General features: G+C 53.4%; 1 protein-coding gene and 1 long non-coding RNA gene across 2 annotated transcripts in view; one reads left to right on the plus strand and one right to left on the minus strand.

Annotated features, from left to right (window-relative positions):
* Positions 1-26,941, minus strand: part of DNAH2 (dynein axonemal heavy chain 2) — a 143,707-nt gene that overhangs the window by 51,129 nt on the left and 65,637 nt on the right. Inside the window, exons 21-43 of the mRNA XM_079951695.1 lie at positions 23,016-23,216; positions 22,770-22,926; positions 22,252-22,426; positions 19,612-19,775; positions 19,309-19,470; positions 18,209-18,312; positions 17,479-17,635; positions 17,050-17,132; positions 16,089-16,269; positions 13,283-13,421; positions 11,616-11,833; positions 11,259-11,357; positions 10,279-10,404; positions 9,102-9,212; positions 7,728-7,916; positions 5,157-5,260; positions 4,627-4,816; positions 4,352-4,532; positions 3,613-3,740; positions 2,980-3,132; positions 2,366-2,491; positions 1,711-1,929; positions 1,123-1,240 (exon numbers count right to left, since the gene is read on the minus strand). Of these exons, the coding sequence (XP_079807821.1) occupies positions 1,123-1,240; positions 1,711-1,929; positions 2,366-2,491; positions 2,980-3,132; positions 3,613-3,740; positions 4,352-4,532; positions 4,627-4,816; positions 5,157-5,260; positions 7,728-7,916; positions 9,102-9,212; positions 10,279-10,404; positions 11,259-11,357; positions 11,616-11,833; positions 13,283-13,421; positions 16,089-16,269; positions 17,050-17,132; positions 17,479-17,635; positions 18,209-18,312; positions 19,309-19,470; positions 19,612-19,775; positions 22,252-22,426; positions 22,770-22,926; positions 23,016-23,216 (3,485 nt within the window). The remainder of the gene's footprint in view (positions 1-1,122; positions 1,241-1,710; positions 1,930-2,365; positions 2,492-2,979; positions 3,133-3,612; positions 3,741-4,351; positions 4,533-4,626; positions 4,817-5,156; positions 5,261-7,727; positions 7,917-9,101; positions 9,213-10,278; positions 10,405-11,258; positions 11,358-11,615; positions 11,834-13,282; positions 13,422-16,088; positions 16,270-17,049; positions 17,133-17,478; positions 17,636-18,208; positions 18,313-19,308; positions 19,471-19,611; positions 19,776-22,251; positions 22,427-22,769; positions 22,927-23,015; positions 23,217-26,941) is intronic.
* Positions 1-26,941, plus strand: part of LOC307202372 — a 359,370-nt gene that overhangs the window by 33,479 nt on the left and 298,950 nt on the right. The window lies entirely within an intron of this gene.

Here is a 26,941-nt window from a genome sequence, read left to right on the forward strand (position 1 = left end):
GCTCAGCACAGATTTCCCCCCACCCTAGGCCTGGGGCTCAGTGCCCCCAGCCCTCAAGAGGAAATCCCACACAAAGCATGCAGCTGGTGCCTCCTGGCTACATCCAGCAGCTCCTTGGGCTGTGCCCCCCCCCTTGCTGGGTGGGGGGCAGGAAATGGTCTTTGAGAGGTAAGCAGGCAGGCAGGCAGGCAGGGGAAAGGCTGGCCAGGCCACAGCAAAGGTGACACAAAGACGAGGAACTACTAGTGAGGACTGGAGAGGAGATAGCAGGAGCTACGGCAGAGCTGAGCCAGAGCAGTCTGTAGTTTGAGGCCTCTGCCCAAGCAAGGCTTCTCCTTTGCGCCCTAATCTCCCTGGGCGCCTGTACAGTGACTAGCGTGCCATGGGCTCCAACTCTAGCTGCCTAAAGTTCACAGCTGGCCTGGAGAGCGGCTGGGAAATTGCCCCCAATACATGGGCCACCCACCAGCATGCTTTGCACAGCCTCCCTATGGCTCAGACTCGGTGGCCACAAGCACAAGGAGGACAGGAGGGGCTCGGCTCCCCCACCAGCACACACACACACTTCGGCTCCCGATCATCATCTCCTGTGGAACTGGCTGCCACTAGATGGGGCGGCTGCAGCCACTGGCTTAAATGGGGAATGGAGATAAACTCATAAAAGGGAGCAGTATTGTCACTAGCTAAGGATAGCAAAATGAAGCCTCCAGGTTCAGAGGCAGTGTAGCTCTTAATATGAGACAATGGGGGCAGACAGGAGGGGAGAGTGGATGCCTTTCTGCCCTGCCTGCTGGGTTTCCTGAAGGAATAGGATGATGGGTTAGAGAGGCGCCTGGTTTAACCCAGCAGGGCTCTGCTTATGTTCCCTGTGGGTGTCACCGTCCAACCCACCTGCCTTTTGCCTGCTCTGTTATACATTTGGGGCCTCTAAGTACTCTGGATTCAGTCTGGCCTGCAGGGCAGGAGGACTCAGTTGCCGCCAGGGAAGAAGATGAGTGCCTATAGGTCTGAGACAGTGTGGCTTCTAAGCAGGAAGGCACTCTGATACCTCTCTCTCTCTCTCTCTTATTCTCTCTCTCTCTTAGCAACATGGCAGGAGTGAAGGAAGGGGCCCTGGTGTACCTGCACATGCCAATCGCATGACGCTGGACAGAATGCCATCCGTCCACTCATTGGTGCTGAGGTTGTACTCTCCGTACAGCTCGCCCAGGGAAACTGCCTTCGGGTTCAGGGGGTACTCCTGGAAGCAGGCAGGCCCAGCAAGGAAAGAGAGCGGGAAGGTTGGAGGAAGAGAGGGGTGGGGAGACAAAGTCAGGAGGAAGCAAGGTGCGTTTTTCTAGCTAAGACCCAGAGAGACCTCTGTGCTTTATTTACTTTTTATGGCTATCCAATTGGGGAGAAGCAAACGGAAGCTAGAGGGTTGAGGGTAATGCTACCCCCTGTTTTTGTATCAAGGGCGATCAACTTGCCTCCTGTCCCAAGGAAAGAATGCAGCGGAGAAGCCAGCCAGCAAGGGGGGGGGGGCTACAGGAAATGTGGACATTGGGGAAGAAGCCCCACCCAGCCCAGCAAGTCCCAGATGTCTGGGATGGCCCCCCCAGGAGGTGGAGGAAGAGGAAGAGGAAGAGGCAGCCAGACTTGGCAGAGGCAAGGAGGGAGGCCAGTCCCCTGCGCAGCCCTGTGTCGGAGGTGAAGGAGCTTCCCACTGACCCGGACTATGTTGGCCGTCGCGTCTCCGCTCTTGCAGAGGGTGCAGAGGGTGGCCTGCAGGGCACGCCAGGTGACGGTCTTGCCGCTGCCCGTGTTGCCCACGATCATGGAGGAATGGCGAGAGTTCTTGGTCTCGTACAGCTGGATCACCTTGGTGATGGTGAAGGAGATCACCTGCAGGCCCATTTCTCTCAGCTCCCCCTCAAGCACTTCCTTGAGCTGGAGAGAGAGAGAAAGAAAGAAAGAAAGAAAGAAAGAAAGAAAGAAAGAAAGAAAGAAGTGCCCAGATTGGAAGGCTGCAAGGGCAACACCTTGTTTTTCATGCCACATCTTAGATCAGTCAGTAGAGCATGAGACTCTCAATCCCAGGGTTGTGGGTTCGAGCCCCACAGTGGATGAAAGATTCCTGCCTTGCAGGGGTTGGACTAGATGACCCTCGTGCCCTCTTCCAACTCCACAATTCTATGATCCTCTCTCCCAATAAAGTCCCTGCTTTATCCACCACTACCATCAAGAATTCCAGTGGGTTAGTGGGTTGCACCTGCGAGGGGCTTCCCTTGGAGAGCAGCAGCTCAGCACTGGGTGAGGCTCTTGCCAGATTTCCCAAGAAGAAGAGGCAATGCCTGTGGAGCAGGGAGGGGACGGCATGGCTGACCTTTCCGTAGTCAATGACGGGGCACTCAATGCCTGGGAAGAGGTCCTGAGTGATGGCGTTGAAGAGAGGCACGTCGCCGGACGTCAGCTTGGCTATGTTCATGTCTTTCATGGCCATGAGGAGGACCTGCAAGTGGAGAGTGTGGAAGAGCTGGTCGGAGGGTATGTGGTATGAGGGGGGGGGGGGGAGAAGGATGCCAAGCGCTCCATGAAGCACCCCAGGGAGGACCCCGTGGCATAAAGGAGCAGCTGCGTGACTGATAAAGTCACCAGAGGCAGACATGGAGAGCACACACAACAGCAACATTGCAAGTGACTTCCTCTTCATTCCAACCCCACAGTTCTTGGCAGCCACTAGCCTTCCAGGAACAGAGGAAGCTGCTTTATATGGGGCCAAACCATTGGTCCACCTAGCTTAGTATTGTCTACACTGATTGGCAGCAGTGGCTCTCCCAGATTTCAGGCTGGAGATTCTCCAAACCCCACCTGGAGATGCTGCTACACATTGACCAAGGGACCTTCTGCTCTCAAGGCGGGCTCTCTGCTGCTGAGCGACGGCCCTTCTGTGCTGGCCACGTTTTGCATCACAACTGCTGAAGGCAGGGGGCTCCTCACCTCCTCATCAGAAAGGTCGGGCCGCACCCTGCGCTTCTTCCCGGCGTAGCGGAGCAGGGACGTGAGCGCCCGGAGGCCAAAGTCGTAGTGGTCTTGCTTGGAGAGCTGCTGGACAGCCAGCGAGTAGAGGGTGTAAACCTTCTTGGCCAGGATCTGGGAAGGGGAGGAGAGAGTTTGGCGAACCTCATTGAGAGCGCTCTTTTTCCGCTCACCCGCTCTGCCCAAGCAAAGCACTCCCGCCCCCTCCCCGAACCATCCCAACAGTAAGGTAAAGGTAAAGGGACCCCTGACCATTAGGTCCAATCGTGGCCGACTCTGGGGTTGCGGTGCTCATCTCGCTTTATTGGCTGAGGGAGCCGGCGTACAGCTTCCGGGTCACGTGGCCAGAATGACTAAGCCACTTCTGGCGAACCAGAGCAGATCACGGAAATGCCGTTTACCTTCCCGCTGGAGTGGTACCTATTTATCTACTTGCACTTTGACGTGCTTTTGAACTGCCAGGTTGGCAGGAGCAGGGATGGAGCAACGGGAGCTCACCCCGTCACGGGGATTCAAACCGCCAACCTTCTGATCAGCAAGTCCTAGGCTCTGTGGTTTAACCCACAGCGCCACCCACGTCCATCCCAACAGTACCTTGCAGTTATTGAAGCCTTCCCCAAAGAGGATGATCTCGGCAATGAGCGTGGAATCAGGCACCACCATGGAGATGGGGCGGAACATCGACTTGAGGTTGTCAGGCAGCTCCGTGCGTCCGGCGTAACCTGCCAAGAGGAACACGGAAGCACTGGCAAATGTCCACGGGTGGAGGCACCCCCCCCAGCTGAGCCCACCTGTCAGGGACTGGACTGAAGGGGACGGGATTGAGGAGGAATGGTGGAGATCGCCCCCCCCCTTCCTGAAGTTTCCAGGGGAGAGGAAGGCAGTACTGAATTACAGCAGTGGTTTGAGGAAGGTCACAGCTCAGAGACAGGCGAACAGAAGAGATAGGAGGTGTTGGGAGAAGAGGAGGAGGAGACAGAGAGCAGCCAGCTGACACACTATCACTGGATAGTATTTCTGACCCCCCCTTCTCCCAGAACATGGCGTTCGTTGAGATTGCAAGAGCAAAGGATCCAGAAACAATTAGCCCCTGGCGGCCACCGTAAGGGGAAGTGCTGTTGATAGGAAGGGAGGGGCGAGGAGCTCAGTTGGAGCAATGACATTAACAGGAGACAAACTGCATTCCTTTATCTCTTGCTGTGATGATTGAAAAAACTCATTAGTAAGAACTCTTCTTTGTTTTTCTCTGCTTCTTGCTGCCACCGGGGGAGGGACAGAATTCCCCGAAGCCTGACGCCACCCCTGCCCAGAACGATCCTCCCGGCCTCCCCACCTGGGTTCATGGTGATGAAGATGCCGCAAGACCACACCAAGTTGATCTCGTGGCCCTCAAAGGTGAAGCGCGTCAGGTTGGCGGCCAAAGCCGAGAGGATGGAGAGGATCTGCTGGGCCACGACGGACAGGACCTCAATGTTGATGCGGTTGAACTCGTCAAAGCAGCCCCAGGCCCCGGTCTGTTGGCGGAGTGCAAAGTGGAGAGCTTGAGGGGGGCCAGCGCAGGCATGGGGAGCCCTTGCAGCAGGGCCAGCACCTGACACTTTTCCTTACCTGCGCTAGGCCGGAGTACATGCGCCCCATCGACTTGTAGTCCAGGCCTTCGGAGCAGTTGACCACAATGACGTACATGCCCAGAGCCTTGCCCAAGTCCTTTACCGTCTCCGTCTTGCCAGTGCCTGCAGGGCCCTTGGGGGACCCTCCCCGGTGGAGGTGGAGGGCTGTGGTCAGAGTCATGTAGCACCTGCGGAAGAGAGGCCAAAGGAACCCAAACATCTCAGGCTCTCCTTGTAGAGCAGGATGGCTAGGGGTTCCCATGACTGGCTTCCCACTTCCCCACTGGCCATCTGGGCCCATCTCCTTGCCTCGTTTCTTTTTCACCCCTCCCCAAACATTATTAGTTGCCTCTTCTCCCTCCCAGGCTCCCTCCTGCTGCCCCCAGCAGATTCCCCCAGTCTTCCGACCCAGACAGACCCAGGCTGTAGCCTTTCAGCGCTGGCACCAGGCCCTTCACGGCATGCCAACTTCCATGGCCAGAAACCACTAGGCTTCTCCTGGTCGGGCTCACAGCCCTCGTGGGATACCTGTCAGTCAGTGGGGTGATGACCAGCCGCCCAGAGTTCCCCAGATACTCGTAGCCATAGGCAAACTGGGTGTTGGTCTGCCGGATGACGCAATCGTCCAGCTCCTGAAAAAAAGATTTTCCATAGGAGAGGGGTGGCGGGGTGTTGGGAACTTGTGGAAGTCGGCTGGTAGATCACCACATCTCAGCCCGTGTGACGCATCAGGAGGATGTGGAGTCCCAGCAGAGTTTTCAGAGATTTCCTTCCCGCAACAGAATGGCTTCTTCCAGAGTCCCCGGTTAAGGGGAAAACTCTTCTGCCACACAGCTCAAAGTAACAAAGCACTTATCATCTCCAGACAGAAGACAATGCTAAACAGCACTATGGACTTTATACAGTTCTTCTGGTCTTTGAAGTAAAGATGCTTATGTACGGAGAGATCCGCTAACGCTATCACCATGCTAGCTGACGCTGCTGTGTAAAACCCACAGCCTCTTCCCCTATCCCACAAATTCAGAGTCAGACCCTGACAGCAAAGCAGGATAGCATCAGGACAGGACTTCACATAATGAAAGCAATGCCCTGGAGACGATTATACCTGTCTCTACATTCCTGAACCAATGGGAAGGTGAGCAACTCAGCCAGTTACGCACACGACCTTGCTGGTGTTGCTACGGTAACCCCAGTGCACCTGGCACCCTTATCTCAAAACATCCAGATGTGCAAACTCAAGACATGAGACCAAGCACTGTGCCATTTAAACCATTGTTCACATTGCACCAACGCAGAATTGTCACTTGAAGTCACATGACGCCCCATGTCCCCCCCACCCCAGGACCCACATTGCTAAAAACTGTCCTTCCTTCCCAATCTTGGTGTCCTCCAGATGTTTTGAACTTCAGCTCCCATCAACCCCAGTATCAATGGGGCTCACTCACACCTCCATTTGTCCAAAGGCTCCTCCCCCCCCTTTTTTTTGTCCTGCTGTTGAATCGGAACAAATGTCCATCAGGTTCTCTGCGGATTGACATTTGTTCCAATTCAGCGGTAAGCAACGGGTGTTCCAAGGAAAAGTGGCGGAAAAAGACGAAGAACCTCTTTGACCCGTGACTAGAAATTATGGGGCAAGCAGAAGTGTGGGTGAGCCCGTGGTCATGCTGGCTGTGGCAGATAAAGAGCTGGTAGCTCAAAACATCTGGAGGGCACCAGGCTGGGGCGGCGGAGCAAAGCCATCATGGTTAGGAAAACAGAGGAAGATGGAAAGGAATTGCTGAAACAGTTAACTGAAGTGGAATACAAAAAAGGGAGGTGTGAGGAGGTCGCTGCAACAAGTGAACGAAAGTTATGATATTGAAATTAATGGATGTGTTTTTAATTGTTTTCGTTTTGTTTGGTTGATTCAATGTTTTAGGGTTTGGGTTGTGTGGTGTTTTTGTTTTTGTATTGTATTGTATTGTCTTGTTTAATTCTTTTTCTTTTCTTTTGTAATCTTTAAACTGCTAATAAATATTATTTTTTTAAAAAAGGTAAAGGTAAAGGGACCCCTGACCATTAGGTCCAGTTGTGGCCGACTCTGGGGTTGTGGTACTCATCTCGCTTTACTGGCTGAGGGAGCCGGCGTACAGTTTCTGGGTCCTGTGGCCAGCATGACTAAGCCGCTTCTGGCAAACCAGAGCAGCGCACGGAAATGCCGTTTACCTTCCCGCCAGAGCGGTACCTATTTATCTACTTGTACTTTGTGCTTTCGAACTGCTAGGTTGGCAGGAGCAGGGACCGAGCAACGGGAGCTCACCCTGTCGCAGGGATTTGAACCGCCGACCTTCTGATCGGCAAGCCCTAGGCTCTGTGGTTTAACCCACAGCGCCATCTGCGTCCCTGCCATCATGGTTAGTAGGCATCAATAGCCCTCTATGAACTTATCCAATCCTGCTTCTTCCGGCACCCCAGGCCCTCCACCATTGCCTCCAGCTCCTCTAGTCCTGGCTGCCTTGCTCTGGACTTGACCCCTGCTGTGTTTTGGACCCAGGCACTTCCTGTGGTCTCAACTTGGACTGGCAGCCAGCTCTCCCCTCCTCTCACACACACACCAGCTCCTGGAACTCTGTGAGGACCTGGCTTCTCCTGAGGGCAAGCACAAAAGCAAGGGAGGCCATATTGGTAGCCAGGGTCAGTGCAGGGGGCAGCCCCCAGCAGCCTCCCCACCTGCCTCCTAGACGCCGTGCCGCTTAGATGTGGAGGCCTGAACGTGCAGAGGATGCAGACCAAAAGTCTGCTGCTTCCGTTTGAGCTCCAAACCAATCCAAGCGATCTGGCTGCCACCCGCTGGGTGAGAAAAGAGGCAAGAGACACACACAGGCTCCAGCCTAGGCTCAAACCCTCCCCAACAGCAGAGTCTCCTGCGCTTCCGCACCACAAACAGCAGAGGGAAACAGCACTCAAGGATGGGCACAGAGCTAACCCGGCTGGGAATTGTTAGCAGTGGCTCACCACTGGCACATGGTAAATATGCATCTCTCTGTCCCTGCTCCCCTTCTCTGCTCACCCACTGCACCACCCAGCCTCCCGCCAGCCCGTGTCAGCTGCCCTCCTCACCTTCTCCCAGTAGAGGCGAAGCTGGCTCAGCCACTCAAAGGACGTCACGTCGACCAGGCCACTCTTGTAGAGCCTCTCAATGACATCCCGGGCGTGGACCTCCACCGTCACCAGCGCCACAATCTTCAGGCGCATGATCTTCGTCAGGTTGCCTCGAATGGCCTCCGAGTACTTGTTCAGCATGGACACCTGTGCAGGGAGCAAGGGCAAGGCCCTGACTGTGGCGGGCAAAATGGAGCTTCCGTATTCGGTTGGGCCAGGAAACCATGGAGGAGGGTTGCCCGTCTCTGTGCCCTGCCCGTGGTCCTTTCCAGAAGGATCTGGCCGGCTGGAGATGGAGGCAGGGCCCCAAACGTGGAAGCCCAAAGGTCCCCACACCCTCTAACATCCCTCAGATGGAAATGGAGACATATTCCACATTGGTGTCATCGTGCCCAAAATGTCTCCTCCTCAAAGGTTGCGGCAGGGATGCAGACACAGCAGCCAAGAGAACCAAGCCGTAATGGCCGCTCTGAAACCCTGAGACCCTTCGCAGCCATGGCAGCAGCCTCATGGGCAGCCCCCCCCCTTTGCTCCCCCCACCCCGCTTTCTTCATGGGAGACGGACCAAGCAGCAGGGAAATGGTGGAAAACTTTCTTAGGTGCATTAAAGTGAGCTCGATCTTGTTTTCATAAAAACGGGAAGGGATGCCATATTGAGTTGGGGAGGGGTGAGTGGAGGCACAGATCTAAGAAATGCGCTAGAGGGACACCCGGATATGAACTTTCAATAGCACATTACATGCTGTACTGAAGGGAAGGCCCATTGGGAATTCGGGAATCTGCGTGAAAAAGCAAGAAGCCGCGATGGCTTAAAGGCTTTCGTAATGAACCTGGCATTTTCAGGGCGTCTCCACCTCCTGAGCCACTGGGACCCTCCCTGGGGTCAAACTCCTCTCAGGGTCCCAGATTCCCAGGCCCCAATCCACTAGAAACTTCCCCTCAACTGGACACCTCCAACACTTTGGTCTCCTCCTCGTCACCTGACAGCTCTCTAGGGTAACTCCGTGACCCCCCCCCCAGGTGCTATTGGGTCTCCTAACCCCTACTAGCTCCAGCCAGCGTGGCCAATGCTCAGGAGTAACTGATGGGAGATGCAGACGGGCAGCATCACCTAGAGGGTCCCTCGAAGGGCCACCCCGTCCAAAGCACTGGATAGCCAGAGAGCAAAAGAGAGCACGTCCCTCGGACTTGGGTTCCCTAGACACACATCCCACAGAGAAGCAGATCTTGTCAGCCTCCCAACTTAGGGGACACAGGTGCCCACATGTGCTCATCTGTGGGCGCCTTGACCCACATGCAGGAATGGGGTGGATCTGCCAGCCTCTGTCTCACCTGCTTCTTTTTCATGGCTTTGAGGTATTTCTTGTCCCCTCGGTCCTTGCAGGTGGCCAAGCACTTGCTAACGTCCGCCGTCCACTGGATCTGGCTAGCGGTGATCACCATCTGCAAGGAGAGGATTCTGGGTAAGCATGGAGGGGCTGCCAGCTTGGGGGAGAAAGCATCTGCAAGCAAACCCTGGGCCCAATTTTTTCAGTGCCAGAACTTTCGCTAGGCACTCAGGAGTGGGTGCTTATACTTCTGGGTTGGTTCACTCATCATCACAGGCAACTGGAATCTCCGATTCACCCGCAAACGTGCATTTAAAGGGGCAGGGGGAAAACGTCCTGTTTGTCAGTACAACTTAGAAGGGGGAGAGAAAGAGTTCCTGGGGTCACTAATTAGCACGGAGTAGTACTGAGTATGATTACTGTTATTACATCTACTGCCCACCGTTCATCAGCAGGTCCCAGGGCTGGTGATATCAATTTAAAATTCAGTATTAAAAACAATTAGCATGAATGACAGATCCAAGAATAAGGGTGTGCCCTAAAAGCACACACCCCTTAGGCGTCAAAGGCCAGGCCAGAATCTGTGCCCAAGGCACAGTCTAATAGAGTCATAGACATGGAACTGTACACTTGGAAGGGTCATCTGGTGCAAACCCCTAGTATGCAGGAATCACAGATTCCCCGACAGCCAGCCATCCTCTGCGGAAAATCCTGCAATATAGGAGAGTCCACCCCCTTCCAAAGTGGTCTGTTCCACTATTGCTTTGGTGCCGGCTAAGTCCTCAGCGTGCCCACCCCATCCCTCTCCATATTCTGGCCTTGTCCAGAGCCGTCTTTCCCATACAGCTTAGTGGTTCGTTGCGCCAGGGCGCCGGCCTCTCAGGGGCGCCCCAGCGAGTGGGGGAGCTGTGCGGCTTTGCCAGCGGCCTCCCCTTTCCCTGCACGCCCGCCAGCTGCTCCCCATCAAACATATGGCTGGCAAGCACACAGATTCCCTCCGAAGCCTCTGCAGGGATTGCTCTCCCGCAGCGGCATGGGGGAGAGTTGCGCACAACCCCCCCATGGCTGGCAGTGCACAGCTTCGCTACCCCCCCACTATCCGTGGTAATTTGGGGGCGCTGAGCGGATATTTGCACCCCAGCGCCACATCTGCTAAAGACGGCCCTGGCCTTGTCCATCACCTGTCCAGGCCACTCCTTCACCCACTTGTCCCTCTTGGTCAGCATCTTCTTCAAAGCGAGACGACAGTTCCTCAGCACCTCCCGCAGGGTCCAGCGCATGGCCCGTTCCACGTCACACAGCCACTCCTGCAAGGTCAACGATCCCCAGCTAGTCCGTTCTGAGGGCAGACTAGCAGGGCTGGCGTCAAGGCTTGCTGCATGCGAGCATCACAACTTTATTGCGCAAAGGCACATGGGGAGAAACGTCGGAGGGATCCCCTGGCTCCCGAAAAGGTAGCAATGTGGAGCCAGTGTGGTATAGTGGTTAAGAGCGGTGGACTCGTAATCTGGTGAACCGGGTTCGATTCCCCGCTCCTCCACATGCAGCTGCTGGGTGACCTTGGGCCAGTCGCACTTCTCTGAAGTCTCTCAGCCCCACTCACTCCACAGAGTGTTTGTTGTGGGGGAGGAAGGGAAAGGAGAATGTTAGCCGCTTTGAGACTCCTTAAAGGGAGTGAAAGGCGGGATATCAAATCCAAACTCTTCTTCCAAACTCTTCAATGGCTTTCTCAACACATTATTCCACCCTCGTCGCGCTGAACCTGACACAGGGTCTCAGAAAGCAGAGAAAGCCGCAAGGGTGGCAGCAGAGGGAGTGGGAGAGGCAGGGGTTCAGAGGGCTACTTGGAGAGGCTAGAGATGGCCTCTATTGAGACATAGCAGCAGAGGACCAGGAAGGGGACCCCTGAGCTAGACACTGCTCAACTAACCCCAACTCAGGGAGTGTGAGCAGTCTCGGGAGAGAGACCAGGCGTAGCGAGGCCTCATTTAGCACCTGCCCATCAGTACTGGGTTCCTGATGCCTGCAGCGCTTATAATAATAATTTATTATTTATACCCCGCCCATCTGGCTGGGTTTCCCCAGCATGGCACTGCAGTTCCTATCCACAGTCAGGGAGAGAGCTAGGATGGTGCTGAGCAGAAGGCCGGAAAGGACTCACCTCGACGGGTCCCTCCAGCATCACTGAGTGCGTGAAATCTATGTACTCGCCATCCAGAGAGAACATGCCCAAGGCTTCGGATCGGTTGGTATTGCCAATCTAAGGGGAAAAGAAAGAGCTAAGGTTTTCTTCCCAGTCACTGGGGAGGTGGGGAGAAGAAAGGGGCCCTTGCTGGCTCACTTTCCCACCAAGAAAGAGCCCAGGATGAGGAGAACGCCAGCTGCCCATTAGCCACAATATTTAGCGGAAAGAAGAAAAGGCACTGGAGAAGAAGCAAAGTGGGCCTTGCTGTGAGGCTGGGGGCAATTGCTGGCAGTCAAGGGGGCTGGTATGTGGGGGGGGGGCGCGTGTCCCTGCCTTCTGCATCTTGAGGCACTTGATGTTGTCAAAGCACTTCTTGAGGTGGGGCTGGACGGCTTCCGGGTTGCGCGACTGGCCCAAGATCTCCAACAGATCGTCGTTGGAGAGGAAGTAGAAGCGGGGGAAGACGTGGCGCTTGGTCTCCAGGTACATGTCAAGGGACTTCTGGATCTCTTCCAGAGCGCTGTTCATTTCCACCAGCTTGTCCAACAGTCCTGTGGCGGGGGGGGGGCATCACAAAACAGTCACCAATGGCCCCACTGCCGCTGGAAAAGAAACCCACCCACTTTGGCCTATCCGCACATCTTCTGCAGGTGCTGAAGTGCCCATGCTGCAATAATAATAATAATAATAATAACAATAACAATAATAATAATATATTATTTATACCCCGCACATCTGGCTGGGTTTCCCCAGCCACTCTGGGTGCCTCCTAACAGAATATTAAAAACACATTAAAACATCAAACATTAAAAGCTTCCCTAAACAGGGCTGCCTTCAGATGTCTTCTAAAAGTCAGAGAGTTATTTCCTTGACATCTGAAGGGAGGGCGTTCCACAGGGCGGGCGCCACTACCGAGAAGGTCCTCTGCCTGGTTCCCTGCAACCTCACTTCTCGTAGGGAGGGAACCACCCGAAGGTCCTCGGAGCTGGACCTCAGTGTCCAGCTGAATGATGGGGGTGAAGATCCTTCAGATATCCTGGGCCTTTGAGGCCGTTTAGGGCTTCCAAGGTCAGCACCAACACTTTGAATGTAGGAGCCAATGTAGGTCTTTCAGGACCTGTGTTATGTGGTCTCAGCAGCCGCTCCCAGTCACCAGTCTGGCTGCCACATTCTGGACTAGTTGTAGTTTCCAGGTCACCTTCAAAGGTAGCCCCACGTAGAGCACATTGCAGTAGTCCAAGTGGGAGATAACTAGCAAGGTCCTGTATGGCCTGTCCCCTACTTCCCTGACCCTTGTCACAGTTAATCGCACTGCACCAAACAGGACTGCCCGTCATAGCTGTCAACCTTCAATTTTGGGGGGGGAAATTCCCTTATTCCAGCGCTGTTTCCCGCTGCTTCCCGCTGCTATCCCGGATTGTTAGATATCCTGTAGACTGTCCCCGGGACAGGTGAGACAGCTGATCCCTTATTTTCGAGGCTGCTGATCCCTAATTTTCAAATCTGAAAGTTGACAGCTATGCTGCCCGTCCAGCAAGCAACCAGCAACTTACAAACATATCATAGAATTACAGAGTTCGAAGGGAGCCCCAAGGGTCATCAACTCCTTTCAATACAGGAATCACAACTAAATCCCTGACAGATGAAACACCTCTAGCAAAGGAGAGCCCATCCCTTTATGAGGCAGTCCGTTCTGCTGTTGAATGGCTCTTGCTGCCAAAAAGTTATTCCTAATGTTTCATAGGAAGCTGCCTTAAACCATCTGGGCCCATCTAGTCCAGTGTTGCTGCCTCTGGCTGGCAGCTGCTCTCTCAGGTCTCCGGCAGTGAGAGAGACTTCTCTCGTCACCTGTCACCTGAGGCTATTGTGTTGGGCTGAACCTGGGGCCTCCTTCCTGCAAATCAGGAGGGGGCAGCCCCGCCCCTGAGTTTTTGTCACCTTCCCCCTTGCTTCTCCTTGCATCCCCTCCCGCAACGCAGCAGCAGCAGCAGCAGCAGCACCTGGGTAATGTGTGGCACGCAGAGCGTTGTTGTCCTTCACAAAGCGGTCCATGATGGTCTTCCAGCTGCTGTTGATGCGGTCAAAGGAGGACGACTCACCAGGCAGCTGCTTGCGGATGTCTTCCCCCAAGAAGATGTTCTGGGATAAGGAGGCGGGAGGAGGAAGAGGGTGAGGCACAAATCGCTGGGATCAACTGCACTTTTGGGGGTGGAGGTCACCAGGCACTGCCTGCCTTGCCCACAGTAACAGCACAGAGGATCTGAGAGGCTCTTGGGGAGACCTCTTCGGAAGAAGAGGCCTGGGACCCCAGGGCAGTCGAGGGCTTGGAAGAAGTTGCAAAGGTCTCTTTTTTATCATGTAAGTTTTTTGGGAATACAGTAAGGTACAGGGACACAGGTGGCACTGTGGGTTAAACCACAGAGCCTAGGACTTGCTGATCAGAAGGTCGGCAGTTCGAATCCCCACAACGGGGTGAGCTCCTGTTGCTCGGTCCCTGCTCCCGCCAACCTAGCAGTAGGAAAGCACTTCAAAGTGCAAGTAGATAAATAGGTACCACTCCGGCGGGAAGGTAAACGGCATTTCCGTGCGCTGCTCTGGTTTGCCAGAAGCGGCTTAGTCATGGTGGCCACATGACCTGGAAGCTTCCTCGGCTAATGAAGCGAGATGAGCGCCGCAACCTCAGAGTCGGCCACAACTGGACCTAATGGTTGGGGTCCCTTTACCTTTAAGGTACAGTAAACTAATACAGTGGTGCCTCACAAGACGAAAATAATCCGTTCCACGAGTCTCTTCATCTAGCGTTTTTTTCGTCTTGCGAAGCAAGCCCATTAACGGCTTAGCTGATTAGCGCTATTAGCGGCTTAGCGGATAAGCGGCTTAGCGGCTTAGAAAAAGGGGGGGAAGGGGGAAAAACTTGGAAAAACTCGCAAGACATTTTCGTCTTGCGAAGCAAGCCCATAGGGAAATTCGTCTTGCGAAGCGCCTCCAAAACGGAAAACCCTTTCATCTAGCGGGTTTTTCGTCTTGCGAGGCATTCGTCTTGCGGGGCACCACTGTATAAATTTTAAAAAACAGCTCCAAGAAGTATAAAATAGAATAAGCAGAACACAGAGTTCCATCTTAACGGTGGTTCTTAACCCTTAGCACCCACAGAGAGCTCCTCCTGGCTCTGACCCCAGATATTCCTTTCTTCTTTCAGATCTCTCCTGGAATCTTTCCTTTCTCCTCCCAGCCCCTCACCCTGGAAGACCAACATTTCCCTGCCTCCCACCCAGGGTCCTCCATCAATCATCTACCGCCCCCATGAGTATGCAATCTCTGGACCTCAGTAAAGGCCCTGAGTGGAGGACACCAAAGAAAAAAGAGAAGAAAACAAAGAGAGACAAGAACAACAAAAGGAGAGGAAGGGAAAGAGTAAAGGAAAGAGAAAGAAGCACGAAGAAGAAAGGAAAGAGAGAGAGAGAAAAGTGGAGAAAAACAGAAAAAGGAAGAGAAACAATAAAGATAAAGAGGGCTTCTGATTTTCCATCTGCTGGTTATATTACAAAAAGAAGAAAACAAGACATTCAGTCTATGATAACCATCAATCCTTTCCACTTCCTGTTAAACATTATTTCTTTTAAGTCAAAGTGTCTCAAAATCATTCATTTCTTTCCCCCGCAAAAAGTCCAAGCGGGGTTCTCGAATTGTTATTACTATTGCTAAATGTCAACCATGTTTTTTCTTCAATATCAACTCTACTTCCATTAATTGCCACCACCATTCCTCCATACTGAGTAACAGCAAAGGTCCCAAGGTTCCTTGGCTTGTGGAAGTTTCATCTGGCAGGCCCCTGCAACAACCCCTCCCACCACCCCCAGAGCCCTGCCTTGATCCTGAACTCTCTCCCTTCACCCCTGCAAAGGCAGCAGGGTACCCTAGGAAGCTCAGAGTCAGTGTAGGAGGGCTTGTTGGGTTGCCAGGAGTCTCCTTGGGAGCAGGAGTCCACTCAAGGAGGGAGAAGATCCAGAAAATGAGCAGGAAGAGAAGAAGATATTAAGTCACCCGGAGTCCTCTGGATCAATGGAGGTGTTATGTGAATTTACAGAGCTGGCTGGGCCTCCTTCAAAAGGGTGCCACATTTTCTGTGCAGCAGGATCCAGTGCAACATGTCCTGAGGATTGTGGGTAATTTCCCCCTCTCTCAGATTCTGTTTAAAAAGTTACCCTTGCTTTCTGACTGAAAGAGAGACTGGCCATAGCAGCACAAAGGAAGGACCTGCTTCTTTCTCTTTCTGTGGGAGATGCAGAATAGCCATCACTGAAACCCTCTAATGCTCCTCCTCTGATCTGCTCATAATTAATGCTAGCTCAGGGGCCTGTCTGAGCTACTTGTTGCCCAAAGAGAGAGAGAGAGAGAGAGAGAGAGTTAGTTTCTCATTTCCAACAGTGAAGCCCCCAAGTGCCTGTTGCTCAGGAGCGCAGGAAGGGGGACGCGGTGGGGGTGGCCCACCCCGGGTGTCACCACTGAGGGGGGTGACAAAATGCCGGGCAGCACTCACTGCGGGGCCTGCAGTGCGCCTGAGCCACACGTCTCTCCTGGGAGAGACGCGGTGGCTTGGGCGCACGCAGGCTTCGCGATGCCCAAATGGTCCGCCCGCTGCCTCCTCCCCAGATTTAGAGCGTCTGAGTGGGAGGAGGCAGGCAGACTTTGGAGGCCCCATGGTGTGCCCCACGCCTTGGCGCGCCACCCCAGGTGCCCAAGCGGCTTCCTCCGCCGCTGCTGTTGCTACCGCCTTTTCTGCCTTCTGGAGAAAGTAAGCCTCACCTCCAAGTACATCCACTGTCGCTGGACCGTCAGCAGCATCTCAATCACCTCCAGGATGAGCGAGAGGCAGCGCTCCCAGCGGTCCACATCCTTCTCAAAGGGCTTCACAAAGCGCGAGGCCTTCATGGTGGACAAGGCCACCTGGTTGTCATCCAGAGCCTGGAAGACGTCTTCGGTTCCTCTGCAGAAATGGGGAGCAGGTGAGCACAGGCCTTCGCAGGCAGGGCCCAAAGCCTGGAACCCTTGTAAGGTCAGAGCACGCATGCAAGATCAGAATCCCTCTCTGGCTTCTGGCTGGGCTGGAATGTATGCCAAAATAACTAGACTGACAAACCCCACTTTAGACAGTGTCTAGACCACAAGCTCCTAAACCTCCCGGGTCGTTTTATTTATTTATCCTTCATAAAAACTGAGCTCTGCCCTTCCGCCGCAGTAGCAATGATTGTGGAAGCTTGCAACAACACAAAAAATACTGTATTTTTCACTCTATAAGACGCACCAGACCATGAGACGCACCTAGTTTTTGGAGGAGGAAAACAAGAAAAAATATATTCTGAATCTCAGAAGCCAGAAGAGCAAGAGGGATCGCTGCGCAGTGAAAGCAGCAATCCCTCTTGCTGTTCTGGCTTCTGGGATAGCTGCGCAGCCTGCATTCGCTCCATAAGACGCACACACATTTCCCCTTACATTTTAGGAGGGAAAAAGTGAGTCTTATAGAGCAAAAAATACGGTAATTAATGAGAGCATTAAAAAAATTAACAAAAATAAGGCAACCACAAAATTTTCAAATCAGGGATATGGACAGCAGACAAAAACCTAAAAAAGAGGGGACCAGATGCTTAAAGCTATTCAGCCCAACTGGACAGATGCTAGCCAGAGCCCGTGACAGAAATGCAACCTGGGTCTTGCCATCCTGGGTGAAGGGGCCACCCTTTTTTTACACCCCCTGCACTGGGCCTACCTGACACGGTGGTGTCCCTTGTCCTTGTATGGCACAATGTCCAAAGTGGTGGCGTCCCAGGTCTTGGCAATGTTTGCAAGAGCCTGCAGGGAAGGCAACGGAGGCCAATTGCCAATGCTGAGAGAGAGAGAGAGACTGGAGGCTGGGCACCCAGTGGCTAAAGCAGCAGCAGCAGGACCACTTCCCCAAGCCACACCCACCTGAGGTTATGTATAATGTCAGGTGGGATACAGTAAAAAAATGTGACTCCCAGCCATTTACAGGCATTTTGAGCAGAGGGAAATGGTGACCAGGTAACTGGCAGGTGGGTGGTAAAGGAGGCCAGGAGCTGGTCTGATCCAGTCCCCCACCCCTGCTCAATGTGGGGATGAAATAGCATCCTTCCTTCCAAGGAAGGATGGGGCAGGGCCCCAGAGCAGCCGACGCTACCTGCTCAATGGCCAGCTCCTTGGTGGCCGAGGAAGAGATCTCGCCAATCTTTTCCACGTGTTTATCCAGACCAAGTTCAATGATGTTCTCCAGCCGGAAATCCTCAGCATCCTGGTCAAATGCCCTGAGGACCAGGTCCTTCACCTGTTCCCAGTGCCTACAGGGAACCAGAACAGGCCAGTCAGAGGGTCTCTCTCTTTTCTGGGTGAAGAGCTGGGCACTTCAGCACCAAGAAGAATCTTTCCTATGCCTTTGAACCCTGGCTACTCATGGGCAGTCTGGGGAACCTTTCCTCTTGGCCAGACAATTCCCAGCATCTCGTCTCTACCGCCCACCGCCCTGGTCTCTGCCCACGTTGCTTTGTTGATGAGAAGATAGGCCAGTGCCCCAGGCCCAAGGACACCTGAAAATCATTATCAGAAATCATGGGATAGGTGCCAGGAGTCACTGCAACCACCAGGTGTGCAAGACCTAAAATATATCCAGGACGGCCTGTTCCACAGTGCTGTGGAGTAACATTGCCTTAATGGGAAGCAGGGCTCTTCTCAGCTCACAAACGACATCCTAAATCTAAGCTCGGAGCTTGGACGATGACTGCAGGAGGTATACCATTGTGGCCTTGGTCATGTCACAGAGGGGTCTCCATGGTCCACCATTCTTTTTCAGCTCCATAGGATCCTCATCGACCCTCCCCAAAAGGAACAGCCTAGCCAGTAAGCGAACTGCCTACCTCTCTCGCAAGGCCGGGTTCCTGAGGTCTGTGATTAAGGGCATGGTCTTCTTAAACTGCTCAATCTTCAACTTGGAGGTCTCAATGATCTCCCAGTTCCGATCCTAAAGTCAGAAAACAGTCAGCGGGAGATTATAACCACTGTGGAGGGCTGAAAAACATCTGCTGCTGTAACCCTGTCAGGTGGGAAGGGTTGTTGTTGTTATTATTATTATTACTATTATTACTATTATTATTATTATCAGAACTAATATTGGGATTGCAGGCAACTGCCAATGGGCCCTTCAGCACTCATCTTGCTGCGCTCTGCCTCCTCTCTCAAGAAGACAGAATCCAGGCCACCCACTGCAGCAATTGAAGTGATGCCTCCACCTTTAATCCTGGGAGACTGCTTGTCAGGGACCGTGCCAAGGAGGGCTGCACAGATGAGGAATGGTGGGAGCCCCCCTCTCCCCCTGGTCCTGATCAGGATCCTGAGTCTTCCCAGGAGCAGTGGGGCAGTATAGATTTGAACCACTGGTTCACAGAGGGACATAGTTCAGAGGACAAAAGTTAGGAAGAACGGGGTGGTGAACAGCTAGGAGAAGAAGAACCGGAAGAAAGAGAGAGAGAGAGAGAGAGAGAGAGAGAGAGAGAGAGAGTGTTAACAGACACCAGTTCGCTGGAAAGGGTCCAACCGATCAGTCCAAGGTCACGGAGATTAGATAAGGTAGCTGCACAGAATGCACAGTGGTTGCAAGATCAGGTTGAAAGACAAGGAAGTGACTCGGGTGACTCGGGGGGGAGTGGGTGTAAACCTTAATTGGGAGCACCTTTACTCCGAAAATGGACTCTTTGTTCTTCCGCTGTGATCATTGAAATCTCTTTAAATGGTAAGAGACTATATTTGCTTTGTGCTGCTTATCCATGGCCAAAGGGAGGGGGGAAGCCACTTCCCCGAAGCCTGACATTGCTTTTCTTAGGACAGAAGCACAGAAGGAAAATTAGCCAATCCTGCAAAATGCCCTTTTGAGTCCCCAATCGGAAAATAACCTCCAGTGGCCCTAAGAAGGGTCAGCTGGGCATCGTCGCAGGGACACGACCCATGCTTTGCCCCTTACCTTAAGCTCTTTGCTCAGCTTGTTCAGCTTGCGGAAAAGTGCGAATGCTATGTTCTCCATCACTTCCGTCTTCAGGGTCTTGAAACTCACTACCTTCCACTCGTTCCAGTGGACCTCCCACTCCTTGGTGATCTCCCACACTTGCTGGATGTAATCCAACTCCTGCAGGGGGCGCAGAAGAGAGGTCAGCAACGGCAAGCTCCCCCGCAGGCCTACCCCAGAATTCAGCTTCCTTCTTTCTGGTGCAGAAAGTGGCGGACGGGCCGGTCAAGACAAGCTCCCTCCCTGCAGAGCCAATCCTACCCTCTCCAGCTTCTGAAGGTCCTTGGAGGCCGGCTGGTCGATCTTAAAGATGCCCAGGTTAGAACGAAGGGTGTTCTCCTCCTCCTTCATCTGGGCCAGCAGCCGCCTCATTTCAGCAATCTGCTCCAGGGCAGCATCGGCCGACAAGGCGCTGGTGAAAGGACCTAGCATGGGAGGAGAGAGAGAAGTCAATAACCCCAAGCCCTTTTCCTCCTCCCTGCCCTCTCTGGTTGGCCGTCCAGTTGGATAAGGAGTCTGGAGGAAGGCGATGATAGGCAAAGGCAGCAGCGCTCAGTTCTGGAGTCAAAGTGTTGGTGCTGACCGTTAAAGCCCTAAACGGCCTCGGTCCAGTATATCTGAAGGAACGTCTCCTCCCCCATCGTTCTGCCCGGACACTGAGGTCCAGCTCCGAGGACCTTCTGGCGGTTCCCTCACTGTGAGAGGCCAAGTTACAGGGAACCAGGCAGAGGGCCTTCTCGGTAGTGGCACCCGCCCTGTGGAACGCCCTCCCATCAGATGTCAAAGCGATAAACAACTACCTGACATTCAGAAGACATCTGAAGGCAGCCCTGTTCAGGGAAGTTTTTAATATGTGACATTTTAGTGTACTTTTCATCTTTGTTGGAAGCCGCCCAGAGTGGCTGGGGAAACCCAGCCAGATGGGCGGGGTACAAATAATAAATTATTATTATTATTATTATTGAATGAGAAGGACAGAGACCTGGTTACAGGTGTGCTAGGACGTCAGTCCCACTGAAGACAGAGGCTTACTCCCGCCATAGAATTGTACAGCTGGAAGTTTGGGTGCAGTGTGAACAATGGTTTGAATGACACAGTGCTTGGGCTCATGTTTTGAGTTAGCACATCCCCTACGTCTGGATGGTCCAAGATAAGAGAGCAGGTGCACCGGGTTATCACAGCAACACCAGCAAGGTCGAGTGTGCGGCTTGATGACTCATTCGCCTTCCCATTACGGGAATGCTTCCGTTATGTGAAGTCCTGTCCTGATGCATGCCCATGTCTCGTCCTGCTTGCTGTCAGGGCCTGACTCTCAACGTGCGAGAGTCAAGGGAAGAGGCTGCGGGTTTTACACAGCAGCGATAGCTAGCATGGCGATAATGTTAGCGAATCTCTCCGTACATCTGCATCTTTACTTCAAAGACCAGAAGTACCGTATAAAGGCCATTGGAGTGTTTAGCTTTGTCTTATGTCTGGAGACAATAAAGACTTTGTTACTTAGAACTGTACAGGAGAGAAGTTTCCCCCTTAACTGGGGACTCAGGCAGAAGCCGTTCTGCTGGCAGCAGGAAATCTCTGAAGACTTGGCTAGGGCTCCACATACATCCCACGGGTTGAGGTGTGGTGAGTTACCGACTCAATTCCACAAGTCTCCAACAGGATGCGACCCCCCATTGAAAATAAGTGGCATTAGCAACAAAGTTAAAAAGAGTATGCAAAAATGATTTGATAATGGGTGAAAACATAGAGTTATAATATGTTAAGATATAGAGTTAAGATAAATGAAAGAAGGTAAGGATTTGCTGATTTGATTATATTAATGGGAATACAAAAAGGGGAGGTGTGAGGAGGTCAAAGAAACAAGCTAATGAGTTTAAAGTTATAAAAAATGGATTTGTTTTAACTTTCTTTTTTCTATTTTTCTATTTTTCTTGTTTTCTGTATTTTGTATTTTTGTCTGAGAGTTTTTTCCTTTTTTTGTTTTACTATGCATTTTTGTATTTATGACTTTGTAAAATCTTAATAAAATATTCTTTAAAAAAAACACCCAACAGGATGCGACCCCAAGGGTCATCTAGTCCAATGCAATGCAGGAAACCCTTGCAATGCAGGAATGCAATGCAGGAAACGGTGTTAAAGAATCCCAAACAGATGGCCACCCAACTGCTGTTTAAAAACCTCCAATGAAGGAGAACCCACCACCTTCCGAGGGAATCCGTTCCATTGTTGAGCAGCTCTTACTGCACATGTAACTACATGCAGGTTTGCACCTTCCTTCCAGGAGGAGGAGAACCTGCATCTCACATACAAACACAACCCCCTGGGTCTGTTTGGTCCTTAGCTACTGTGGCTGCCTTTGCAATTGGCTCACAAGATGGCTGCTGCCACAGCCAACGGTAAGCGACTTCCTTGCAAAGGCAGCTTCACTGGCTGGGGACCAGGCAGCGGGCAGGACGGAGGCAGTGGCAACCTTCTCCTTCTCCAGTATGATCTTGCTGCACAGTAATCCCAAGGGGGGTTTACTTCCAAGTAAATGTACAAAGGATCAGGCCAGAAGCCTCCCTTGTGGCGCCCGCAGATGGGAGCCAGGAGGCACATTTACCAGACGCAGCGCTGGCTTGCAGACCTCCAGTTAAGAGTTTAAGAAGCCTGTAAAAACAGCAGGAGCCAGATTTCCATCGAGCCTGGGCTGCTTTACAGATTCTTCAGAGGCCTTTAAAACAAGCAAAGCCCAGGCTGAGGTTTCACACAATCGACCAAAGGGGAGGGGGTGGGATTCTTTGCCTTGCAAAGGAAAAGGTGCCCTTGGCTGTAAAAAGACCTGGCCACCAAGGAGGGGAAGGGGGTGGGTGGGACAGAGAGAGAGAGAGAGAGAGACTGCCCCCCCCTGCAGCCATTCACCATTGGTGCCAAAGTCTTGCAGGAGATTCTGGGCCTTCTTCTTGAAGTCGTCGGCGCAGTGGATCAGGCCCGTCTTGAACTTCTCCTTGTGCTTCTTCAGCATGGCTTCGCTGTCCAGGATGCACTGCTGGAAGGCCAGCCACTCTGAGTTCAGCTCCCCCAGAAGCTGCAGCACCTGGAAGCGAGAGGGGAGGAAGAGGAGGAGGAGGAGAAGGCAGAGGTCAGAGGAAGGGGAGCAGAGGCACTCGAGAGAAGAGAGAAGCATGACCCCCCCAAAAAAAACAGCTGCTCTCTTGCTCTGCCTGCCCACCACCACGCCTGCCACCCTCATCCCAGAGATCAATCAGATTTGTGGCTGCGTCTTGCCCTCAGCAGGGCGCGTAACTTAATTCCGAGAGCGTCTACCTCAGCAGAAAAGGAGAACATTATTCTCAGGATCACTTTGGCAGGGAAAGAGGGAGGAGGAGGAGGAGAAGGAGGCCGCCCTGCTCCTGCCGCCGCCAGAAAGCCCCTCGCACCTCTTCCTCCACTGCAACCTCGTACTTCTCGAGGATGGCAAACTGCTCGTGGATGGGGGGGATCTGCCCCTCGATCTTGGGCAGGTCGTTCTGGAGGGTCTCGTGCAGCTGCAGGCTCCGGCTGAGCTCCTCCAGGGTCTGCGGAGGACGGCTGACGCTGTGCGGGGGGCAAAGGGGGTTCAGTCAGAGGGAGGATCCAGAGGCCGGGGCAGGGAACATTTCGGGGGGGGGGGGCTCGGTACTCACTCGGCGGCGTTGTCCTGGAGGTAGGCATACAGCTCCCGCAGGCGGCTAGTGGCCATCTCATTCAGTAGGTTGGTGAGCTTGTGCTGCCACTCGTTGCAATGTTGGACCACGGCGGACTTCAGGTGGGAGCAGTCCAGCAGCACAAACTGGATGCTGAGCACCGTCTCCTCCTTCTGGACGTTGTTGGCCACCTCCATGTACCTGCAGGGGCCATAAAAGCACAGTAAGAAAGGCGGGAGGGCTGTGCCTGGAGACCTCGGCCCCATCCTATCCCACCCCACTCCTTCCAGAGGCTCCAGCTTTGTGAAAGAGGAACCACACGCAGGGGAGCCCTCTGCATGCTGCTGAACTGTAATTCCCAATTCCCAGCAGCTTTGATGTAAGAACCACCACCACCACCAATTTATTTATACCCCACCCATCTGGCTGGGTTTCCCCAGCCACTCTGGGCGGCTCCCAACAGAATATTAAAAACACATTAAAACATCAAACATTCAAAACTTCCCTAAACAGGGCGGCCTTCAGATGTCTTCTAAAAGGCAGCTAGTTGTTTATTTCCTTGACATGTGGTGGGAGGGTGTTCCACAGGGCGGGCGCCACCACCAAGAAGGCCCTCTGCCTGGTTCCCTGTAACCTCTCTTCTTGCAATGAGGGAACCGCCAGAAGGTCCTTGGAGCTGGACCTCAGTGTCCAGGCAGAACAATGGGAGTGGAGATGCTCCTTCAGGTATACTAGGCTGAGGCTGTTTAGGGCTTTAAAGGTCAGCACCAACACTTTGAATTGTGCTTGGAAACGTACTGGGAGCTGATGTAGGTCTTTCAGGACCAGTGTTATGTGGTCTCAGCGGCCATTCCCTGTCCCCAGTCTGGCTGCCGCATTCTGGATTAGTTGTAGTTTCCGGGTCACCTTCAAAGGTAGCCCCACATAGAGCACATTGCAGTAGTCCAAGCAGGAGATAACCAGAGCATGCACCACTCTAGCGAGACAGTCTGTGGGAGGGCAGGGAGGGTCTCATCTTACGTACCAGATGGAGCTGGTAGACAGCTGCCCTGGACACAAAATTGACTTGTGCCTCCATGGACACCCGTGAGTCCAAAATGACTCCCAGGACATAGCGGTTAGAGCGTCAGACTCAGGCCCAGGAGAGGGTCCAGTCCCCACTTGACCGAGAAGGCCCTCTGCCTGGTTCCCTGTAACTTGGCTTCTCACAGCGAGGGAACCGCTAGAAGGTCCTCAGAGCTGGATCTCGGTGTCCGAGCTGAATGATGGGGGTGGAGACGCTCCAGGTATACTAGACTGAGGCCGTTTAGGGCTTTAAAGGTCAGCACTTTGAATTGGATGGAAGGTGTAATTCTGTAGTGCCACAGGTTTCCAACAGAGGGGCTGACAACTCAAGGGTAGCTGGAGAGAGGGGTGGGGCCTTTTGTGCAGACATGTTTTGTCCTTCTGTGGATGGCGGGACCCCAGTCAGAGGCAAATTGATCACACCGAAAGGTCAAGCAGCCACATAGGAGTGGAGGAAGGTGCCTTACCCCTAGTGAGCCAGGTGGGGTCCACCTAGTTTAGTACTGTCTACACGTCTCCCGGGACGCAGGTGGCGCTGTGGGTTAAAGCCTCAGCGCCTAGGGCTTGCCGATCGAAAGGTCGGCGGTTCGAATCCCTGCGGCGGGGTGCGCTCCCGCTGCTCGGTCCCAGCGCCTGCCAACCTAGCAGTTTGAAAGCACCTCCGGGTGCAAGTAGATAAATAGGGACCGCTTACCAGCGGGAAGGTAAACGGCGTTTCCGTGTGCGGCTCTGGCTCTGGCCAGAGCAGCGATGTCACGCTGGCCACGTGACCCGGAAGTGTCTCCGGACAGCGCTGGCCCCATGCCTCTTAAGTGAGATGGGCGCACAACCCCAGAGTCTGTCAAGACTGGCCCGTACGGGCAGGGGTACCTTTACCTTTACACGTCTCCCAGGTTTCAGGCAGGGGTGGAATCTGGGACCTTCTGCAGGCAAAGATGGAGTCTCTTTCCCCAAGCTCAGCCTCCTGCTCCCCCCGCCCCCCCCCAACCAACCAGAGGCCCCGCTGGGAAGCCCCCAAGCAGGGCCTGGAGGCAGGAGCTCTGTCCCCTTCCGCTGCACCTCAGCAACTGGTATTCAGAGGAGGTCGGCACGCCGCCTCTGCACTCAAAAGCCCGCCTGCGCTGCAGGAAAAAGGGGCTTTTGCAAAGCTGCTTGACATTCCGATGAAGTTTGCTGAACTCCTGAACAGCAGATGCTCTGGTGTCACAGTAATGAATCTAACTTACCTAGGAGTAACCTACATAGATTATAGCCAGATTCTTTAATACATCACATCCATCTAATCTGCAATCTCACCTCACCTAGACTCTAAATAGGGTATCATTTGACCCAGATCTAAGTATCCCAAGATTGATTCGCTGCTTCACGTTCTCGGCTAGCTAGTTGGAAGAGGCTGGGGGACGGAATGGAATATCTGGATATGCCGGGGGGGGGGGTGGAATGGTGATTTTAGGCAAAAGCATGCATTCACCCTCATGCAAGACTATTCACGTAGAATCACATGATGCATATGCTGTGAAAGGAAAACAGGCCGCTGTCTAGACCTCGCAAGGTGCAAAGTGGCCCTCGGACCACGTCCGGCCTTGTTCCTGGGCTGCGCAATGGGAACAGCCACTTTGGGGAGGGAGAAGCAGATTCCCTCCGTCCGATTTGTTAATTGAAACAGAGCTTTCCTTCCTATCTTCCTGACTCATCGAAGCAAGGAAGGCCAGCAGGTGGAGAATTGTTTCGGGCCCCAAGGGATCTTATTAAGTCTTCCTGTTTCATTTATTAATTCCCTGTCAACGGGTCACCGGGAACACAAAGCCAAACTCTATTAACAGGGAGAGGGAGGAAACAAACACAATCGGGGCCTCCAAAGAGACAAATGGGGGCAATGGCAGCACTTGGGGCCTGGCAGAGACGGATCGGGCGGAGGGGAGCCTTCGCGCCGCTCCCTCATTACGGGGCCCAAATTCGCCTCCGTCCCACGCAGGGCCCGTAAATTAGGCGTGTCAGAAGCGCTGAGTCAGGAAAGCACAGCAGGGGAGGGCTGGGGGGGGAGAGAAAAAAGAGACGGGAGAGATTTATCCTGCCGCAAGGAAGGCCTGGCTCCCCTCAGCCGCTGCCACTTCTCCACAGCCTCGGCCCCCTGGCTTTGCCATCTGTGGGGATAAAACATGGCAGAAGAGCCTCTCCTGACAGTGACTCATCAGCTGCTGTACTAACTTCCCATCAAAAGTGTGGTGGTTGGGGTTTTTTTTAGGGGGGGGGTCGCTTTCTTTATTTTTTTGCTTGTTGCCTTTAATCTGGGAATTCGGCTACTGAAGTACGCTGGAGAACACGGAGGCATCAAAAGCTCGTAAAACATGCTGTAAACGAAAAAGTTCAAAAGGCAAACGGCAGCTGCTTTGAAGAGGCCTCTGCCAGAGCCGCCAGCCCCAGGGACCCCCTTGACCCGCCCGTGACACCGGGCCAGTGGAGGACGCCGCTTTTTAGCTCCATCTTCCTTGCTTTTTTTGAACTGCGGCAAGCCTCGAACCACCACTGAGGAGACGGAGGCCGCCTGGCATCCTCTCCCAGCCTCCCATCTCCCTCTCGAGAAAGAGAGGCAAACCCCGGCGGGGTGGGAGGAAAGCTGAGTCTCTCTCTCGCTGCCTCCCTCCAAAGCACTCAACATGCTTGTTCAATAAATTATTAAAAGATTAAAGGATCAGGGATGGAATCCTTCCGTTTATCCCTCTCACGTGTACACACGAATCGCTCTCGGCCAGGATGCCTTCATCTCACAAGGCCTTGACCGGGTTCGGAGGAGGAGGAGGAAGAGGGAGGCAGGGAGGGAGTCAGAATCTTACAAGTTGGAAGGGACCCTGAGGATCATC

This window comes from Podarcis cretensis, assembly GCF_951804945.1.
Source record: "Podarcis cretensis genome assembly, chromosome: 13".
Taxonomy (NCBI): domain Eukaryota; kingdom Metazoa; phylum Chordata; class Lepidosauria; order Squamata; family Lacertidae; genus Podarcis; species Podarcis cretensis.